The sequence below is a fragment of the Cibotium barometz genome, chromosome 23, assembly GCF_041138505.1.
Source record: "Cibotium barometz isolate CiBa-2024 chromosome 23, ASM4113850v1, whole genome shotgun sequence".
NCBI classification, from domain to species: domain Eukaryota; kingdom Viridiplantae; phylum Streptophyta; class Polypodiopsida; order Cyatheales; family Cibotiaceae; genus Cibotium; species Cibotium barometz.
This window is the reverse complement of record NC_141068.1, coordinates 21752257-21760313: the sequence shown is the minus strand read 5'-3', so window position 1 is coordinate 21760313 and position 8057 is coordinate 21752257. Positions and strand designations below refer to the sequence as shown.

The 8057-nt window shown below is 42.3% G+C and overlaps 1 protein-coding gene across 1 annotated transcript; it reads left to right on the top strand.

Moving 5' to 3' along the window:
- The first annotated feature begins 1112 nt into the window (after nucleotides 1–1112).
- LOC147625742 (aspartate aminotransferase, cytoplasmic-like) lies at nucleotides 1113–5093 on the top strand. The gene is made up of 12 exons (XM_086817283.1): nucleotides 1113–1709; nucleotides 2447–2518; nucleotides 2613–2674; nucleotides 2780–2863; nucleotides 3247–3346; nucleotides 3458–3578; nucleotides 3701–3864; nucleotides 3953–4090; nucleotides 4173–4294; nucleotides 4429–4523; nucleotides 4608–4728; nucleotides 4828–5093. The coding sequence occupies exons 1-12, from the start codon at nucleotides 1515–1517 to the stop codon at nucleotides 4916–4918; spliced, it is 1365 nt and encodes a 454-aa protein (XP_086673409.1). The 5' UTR covers nucleotides 1113–1514; the 3' UTR covers nucleotides 4919–5093.
- Nucleotides 5094–8057: the final 2964 nt, after the last annotated feature.

Below are 8057 nucleotides of genomic sequence, written 5' to 3'. Positions count from 1 at the left end.
AATGATATTAATAATATCATATATGAGTGGTTGATAAAAAGTAGGTAGGAATACCCAGAGAAAATCTAATCAGAGAACTAAGTCTCCATAGGAAAAACTATGATCTATGGACTCAAGCACATCAGTTGGTAAATGGTACATATTTGATTCGTGGTCAAGCAAGTCCATAGGAAATTTAATGACCTAAACAAGATGAGAGAAGTGTATGGCAAGAGACTTATCTCTATAAGCAAGTGTTAATTTTGTTCATCATGCTTCTCATAATACAAGCATGCCACATAATATGTGCCTTTGTCACACTTACTTCCCCATGCATCTCGGTTGTTGTCTTGTGCCACCATTGCGTTGTTGAAATTTTTCTTCCATAGGAAAATTTTAAATGAATTTTTAAAAATATTTATGGAGCTAGATTTTTCATTGATGCATTCAATTGTGAGCTCTGATTTCCGCAGGCCAGTAGACCCAGTAGAATAATAATAATATGCAACTTTGCTGTGTCAATTTAAGGCTTCATTTTTTGTGTTTTCACCCTTGGCCCTTGGGTACTTTAACGCGAATTTTTTTTTCGAGAAATTTTTTTTTTCCGAGAAAACTTTAACGCAAATTTAAAAATAACATGAAGAAGAATATCCTAAAATACAACTTTTTAACGTAAACAGTATTGGCAAACAACACATAATTGTCTGTCTCATAAAATCTTTATCTTGTCAAATAAGTTTGCAAAACACATGTTAGTCTTGCTTTTACAAGCTCCCAATTTGCATAGACTTTCTCGTAATCAATACTTGCCAATTCTGGTCCAAGTAACGAGACCCTCATTAGTGCTTCTAAAGTGCCAACTGTCAAGCATTGAAAACGATCATCTTAGATAATATTTTGTTCTGAGAAGTCCCTTTCACAAGGATCATCTTAAACCTCCTAGCCTTGAACTTGCTAATTTTTTTTCCAAGGATGGATAAAGTAAAAAATAACGTTTCAAAATTTTGAGGATTGTCATAATTAAGCTAAAATATGAAAAAAAAGGTCAAAATTGCAGTTCTTTCATTAAACTTAAGAAAGTTCCCCCCAAAAAAAAAGCGTCAATAAATTTTAGTATTGGAAAGTCCACAAAAAGTGTGCTCAGTTCTGAGAGAGAGAGATTCCTTCAGAATTCTGAGGAGGATAAAACTGCGAAATTCTATCGAATTGCTTGAGTCATTGATGACAACGCACAAGCGCAGCATGCACAGAGCAACAGATCGATTGGTTGAGGAGGTTTTGAAGCTTTTGCCGACAGCTCTATAAAAGGAGGGAGAGAGGATGCTGCAACACAGATTGTGAGAGCGACCCATCAGCAGACCGGCAACAGATTCACGAAGGAGCACGGAACCCAAGTGCCTGGGCGTGAAAAACCATCGCCCATTTCATCTGCGGGGGCATCTAAGCAAAGCATACAGTAGTTCGTGGGCTCTTTTCAGTAGTTGTGGGCGCTTTTTTTCGTCCGTTTTCCCAGCAAAAGAGCCATTAAATAATAAATGGCCTTTACGACCGATTCTGCGTCTTCGACTCGCCGCTTGCAATCGCTCGCCTCTCACTTGCTGCCCCCCTTATCGTCATCGTCGTCATTATCATCCCATTCTTCATCAGCCATGGCCTTCGTCCCTACCTCTGCGAACCAGGCCTCCGCCTTCCAGCACCTCCAGCAAGCCCCCGATGATCCCATCCTTGGAGTAAGTCGATCTGTTGCATTTAACATATATTAGGGTTTGGATCTGTTTCACAAAAATCGTGTAAACAAGAGTTTCGGCATGCTCTTTTCTTTCCGAGCTAGATTTCTTTTCCTCAAATTAGAGCTTTGATTGCTGCCCTACGTAAAGATACCCGTCTTTTATGTTTTGGATGGCTGCATAAATACTGTTTTTGAATTCGGGTTGTAACTGATGTATGTAGTTTATGGATCCATGAGTCTGTTTTTGAATTACGGTTTTGGCTGATGCATGTTGTGTTTGCGTTTTCTTTTTCGTGATTTTAATTGTACCCCATTAGGGAGTGAGGGCTTTTTGGAAGTGTGGGTGATGCTGAATTAGGGTACCACCTGTAGAAGAATTCTTAATTGGTTTTCGTGAATTGAGAGTGTTAATGAAATCAATAAGATGAGTCAGGGACGAATAGTTCTAGGCATGGTTTTGAAGTAGCATCATCTAAATTGAACTGGATACTGCAGCAACTTCAGTTTTGAATTTGTGCTATATTACATGCCCTACTTCAGTTTGGCACCATGTTCTGGAATTAGGGTTTGATTGAATCTAGGGTTCTATAATGATGTCCTATTCGTCCTGAATAGAGCATCGTGTCATATTATGCTTTTCTGGATTTGCAAAATGATGGCTTGTATACATATTTTGATGCCTTTGCGGCAACATAATCTGATTTCAGGGTCTGATTAAAACTGGCATGCTGCTGGCAGGTTACAATTGCTTACAACAAGGACCCAAGCCCTATAAAGCTCAACTTGGGTGTCGGTGCTTATCGTACTGAGGTCTCTCTCTCTCTCTCTCTCTCTCTCTCTCCTTTACTATCATAAGACTGTAGCATTTGATCAGCTGATTGGCTTGTTGATTCTGATTGCCCAGGAAGGCAAACCATATGTTCTCAGGGTCGTTCGGGAAGCTGAACAACGTTTAATTAATGACCAGTAAGTACAGTGCTTTTATCACAATGGCAACATTTTTGCAGTGTGAAATGCTGTTCTTAACACCAAATTAATATAATGGGCACTGACTTGGCTATGGCATGGCAGCGCACGGAACAAAGAGTACTTGTCAATAACTGGTATTCCTGCATTCAATCAACTCAGTGCAAAGCTTATTCTGGGTGAAGACAGGTCTCTCTCTCTCTCTCTCTCTCTCTATCACAAAGCCACCTTTTCAAGTGGTCAGTGCCCCACCAAGTATGGGTGGGGAGCCTCTAGGGGTGCATGCTGAGCTGGCCAATTGGCACTACCCCCACAGAAGCAAGGGAATAAAAAAGGCTGGGTTGGAAAGAGAGGAGGAAATGGCAAAAACGCTGCTGGGTGTTATGATTGCCACATGCAGGGGGTTGGCTTTATGAGTGGTCTGGCCTGTTAAATATATGTATATATATGTGTGTGCATCTTTTCTCTTCAGCTTATAGATAGCTGCATGGTATAGGATATAGCTTTTATCTGCTTGAATTCTTCATGGTTCAGTTTTTTTTTTAAATATATATATATATATGGCCTTGCAGTCCAGCTATAAGGGAAAAGAGGGTTTGCACTGCACAGTGTTTATCGGGGACTGGATCTCTTCGTGTGGGAGCCGAATTTCTCGCCAAGCATTATGTACATGCAAGTAACATTACCTGCAACTAATGTTTTACCTTTTAAGTGAATGAACTCTGCTGATGAACTTTTTTTTGAGAGGTATGTTTATGAAGATGTTACTGTTGAATCTCTCAGAAAACCATCTATATCCCTACTCCTACATGGGGAAACCACACAAAGGTTTTCAGCCTTGGAGGACTGGAGGTGAAAAATTACCGATACTATGATCCTAGAACAAGGGGTTTGGATTATGAAGGCAAGTATTTATCCTATTTGCATCATGGATTAGAATTCAAAATGAGAATTGATGTGCACGGTTTTGATGCATATTTGAGGTTTTAAGCAGGCTTTGGGACCTTCTTTTTTTTTTTTTTGCAGGTATGCTTCAGGATCTGAATTCAGCGCCTTCAGGTGTGCTGGTATTATTACATGCATGTGCACATAATCCCACTGGAGTCGATCCCACTCCAGAGCAATGGGAAGGCATACGCCAAGTGATCCGAGGCAAGGACATGCTGCCCTTTTTTGATAGTGCATATCAGGTAAGCTAGTAGACTTGCTCCTTTTGAGTGGGGTTTTTGGCAATGCTTATCAAAGCTGTGTGTCTAAAGGCTTTGTGTGTTTCTGCAGGGGTTTGCAAGTGGGAAGCTTGATACAGATGCATATGCAGTTCGCTTGTTTGTAGCCGATGGGGGTGAATGCTTTGTAGCTCAAAGTTATGCTAAGAACATGGGGCTGTATGGCGAGCGAGTTGGAGCTCTGAGCATAGTCAGTAAAAATGTCAACATTTTCTACTTCATTTCATTATTGATTGCATGATTTTTTTGACTGTTAATTTATGTGGAGCCAGGTCTGTAGAAGTGAGGTGGTTGCTGTCCGGGTGGACAGCCAACTAAAGCTTGTTATCAGGCCTATGTATTCCAATCCACCCATTCATGGAGCAGCTATTGTGGCTACAGTTCTAGGTGACAGGTACAGACTCTTTTCTCATCATCAGATATTACTGAGAGCATGCCTTTGCATCCATCCATCATTCTTAAGAAGGAAATTGAAGTGATGTGAGTGCATGATCACGCGAAAAGGAAGTGATGTGTTTTCATATTCAGGAATTTATTTAACGAGTGGACAATTGAGCTGGAAAACATGGCAGACAGGATTATTCACATGAGGCAACTTCTTTATGAAGCTTTGAAAGCTCGTGGTATGTGCAGTTTGCATTATTGCAGGACCAATTCTCTTTGATTATTGTGGTGCGTACTCATGGACACAATGGGCTTGTTTTTAGGTACCCCTGGTGATTGGAGCCATATCATCAAGCAGATCGGGATGTTTACATTTACTGGCTTGAACAAAGAGCAAGTTGCCTTCATGACAAGAGAGTTTCACATTTACATGACATCTGATGGGTAAATATCTATGATTTACACACTGTGTGATCACTGTGCTTTTGTCATCAGAAGAATATGCCATCTGACATACACTGCTTTTGTTGTAAATCACTGCAGGCGGATCAGCATGGCGGGTTTAAGCTCTAAAACTGTGCCACATCTTGCTGATGCAATCCATGCTGCTGCTACAACAAAAGCTTGGCAGTAGTGTCCTTTGCAGCAGGAATAATAAAGCCTGGCAGTGTTGCTGTTATGGCTTTTAATTTTTGTTTCTCACCTCATAGTTGGAACATACCTCAAGGAGATGAGGAAAGAGTTGGCATTCATAACCAAACCTTTGTTCAAACGTTTTTTTTAACGAATAAAGGATATTCACTGGAGTATTAAGTATACCTAACCTAGTCACTCAAGTATGCCTAGCTTATTCACTCAAGTATTAAGTATACCTAACCTATTCACTCAAGTATATGTATGTAAGGTGCCCAAAAAGTTGCAAGTTGCTAAGGTCCCCCAAATCTGCCAATGCTGACTACTCTTGTGCCTTCTCTACGTCATGTCCACTGGTTCTCTCTCCAAGATCATGTCCTTTTCCGAACCCATATCCACCTTCACCCAGGAGAGAGAGAGAGAGAGAGAGAGAGAGAGAGAGAGAGAGAGAGAGAGAGAAAGTCATATTAACGTCCACGGAATGCCTTGAAGGCATATGGGACCAAAAACCGGTACCTCAGTCATTACAATCCACTTCGGGGTGCACTTAGGCGCAAGCAAAAGATTAATGAAAACCCTAGGATGATAAACAACTATCTGTGATACAAAAAATGCTGATGGCACATTAGAATGCTAGTCAATTGGGTTTAGGCTTACGAGAGACAGAGAGAGAACTAATGGCGACAAAAAACCCGAAGGGTCTTTGGAGATCAGAAACTTTTTACATGTGGTCCATGAGTTAATGTCAAGGTACATGAAAAATCAAGAAACTAGCTTCCAAAAGAAGCAGCAGGGCCAACATACTACGTAGGCCCTGTGTGTACAGTAGAGTAGGTAGCAAAAGACCAAAAAAGTCTCGTGTCCCCGGGCTCTTATCATTTGTCGTCATCCTCATGAACTGAGTTCATGTCCTCAATATCCACTGCCTGTGGTGGTGCCTCTCTGTGTCACTAAATCAAGTCCTGGATTTGGAGCTGGCAGGTGGAACATCCAGGTGCCCAGGATCGAGGGCGTTTGGCTCTCTGGAGACCCGTGTTCTCTCTGAGGGCTGCACAGTGCCAGCATGCCTTGGTCCTGGGGGTGCTCAGTCGATGGTGTCACCTGGATCTCTCCTGGTCCATGTTTCTGCAGATCTCGTATGGGAGCTGTGTGGGCCAGGGCTCTATATTGAGGGGCAAAGAAGTTGGTGATTGGTGTCTGCCTCTTGAACTGCTGCTTCAGTGTGGTGACTGAGCTCTAGTTGGTATAGTTCTAAACATCCCTGATCTTTGCAATGCAGCACCTGTGACAAAGGTCTGAATCCCTCCTTGTAGAGACTTGTATCTCATAGTAAATTGGGCACCACATACTTGAACTGCTGCTTCAGTAGTTTGTCTTTGTCGTGACTGAGCTCTAGTTGGTATAGTTCTAGACATCTCTGATCTTTGCAATGCAGCACCTGTGACAAAGGTCTGAATCCCTCCTTGTAGAGACTGGCAGTGTCCCTGTATCTCATAGTAAATTGGGCATCTAAGTATGTGGTGCTCCTCTGATTCTGTCTCACCAGTGCTACGTTGTTCCGTACTTCCCTGCTCCGTGTGTTCCCCTCTGCTCTCCCTCTCTCAATTCGAAGGCGATGTAACGACACCCTTAGCTTACCAATGGCAATCCTCATGGTGGCACGGGACATGTCTTTGTGGAGGCCTCTCAATGAATCCATATGGCCCTAGTGACCCTCAGGAAATGCTCTTTGTAGGACGGAGCTTTGGGGAAAAGCTCGGTCAGGGATATTCATGTCAGTCTGTATGAAGCTGAGTCAAATCTGAGCGGATGATGCGATTGATCTCCTGCCATGAAAAATCAAGAAAGGAGTCGTCAGGGTTGTACTTGAAGGGAGAGAGGCGGTCCATGTGAAAGGCCATGTGACTCGAACCAACTGGTGGTGCGTGCATATCAGTGACCCTCCTGTGCCAACTGTCTAGAGGACTCAACAGCCAGATCTATGCGCAGTGTATACATGCTATGTGTATGGAATGGCCTGGAACATGGTGTCTATGATGGCAGGGGTACTGATAGCTCACTCTTGATCATATGTGAAAGAATCATAATCTACAATCTCTCCAATCTCCTCCAGTCTTTCTCTCCCTCTCCCAAATCTGGTCCCCAAAAAGGCTACCCGTACATCTAGCTTTGGGTAAATAAAAATGGTTATTTGGTACAAGGTTCTAGAAATGGACCTGGAAACACTCTCTCCAAGGGAGCAAGGGCAGCAGGTCCCCGTGCCAACCGTGTCTTGGCAGCTGGCGATTTTTATGGGTCACGGGCTTGTATAATGCCATCACTCCCTAGCTCATCTCAAGTGGAAAGTGGAGCTCCTGTAGCTGGCCAAGAAGTCGCAATCTAGAAGTCTACAAAGTGACAATAAACCCACACCTAGCATACCCTAGCCTCCTCAATTATCATTATTATAACTCCACACACACACACACACACACACACACACACACAAAAGAGAAAAAAACCCATTATTATAACCCATTTCTTTATACTCCATTGATTTGGTTTGATCAATGGGCTAGCTTGGGCAGAGAATAAATGATTCGGTGATTTGATGGATGAAAGGGTCTCTCACTACTCTAATGGGTTCGTGAGTTGATGGATAAAAGTCTCTCTCTCTCTCTCTCTCTCTCTCTCTCTCTCTCTCTCTCGTTATAGTGGTATTGAGCGGATGTTATATGCGTGATCCATGAACCTTAATCAATTGGTTGGGTTGGGGTAAAAGTTGTTGAGAAAACGTGGTGCTCGTGCTAGATCAAGTGTGTGGAGGAAAAGAGCTCACAAAATACAAGAACAAACTCTTGCTTATTAAGTTGTTTATGAATACAACTAGGCCTTGCTCAATACAAAATGCCTCATAGCTTCACCTTTAAATAGGTGAGCTAGTGGACCTTAAGTCCATTCACACTCACACCCTTCTCTTCCCCTTCTACATAACCTTAGTCCCTTAATACCCCCCCTCAATACCAACTATGGAAGAATGGAATAGGTGGTATTGGACATAGGATGCCTTTATAACATTAGGCGTACAAGGTTTGGAATGTAGGTGTGATTACATTGAGAATTAAAACAATTTCTCAGAAGAGGTAGAGGCTGATATAAAG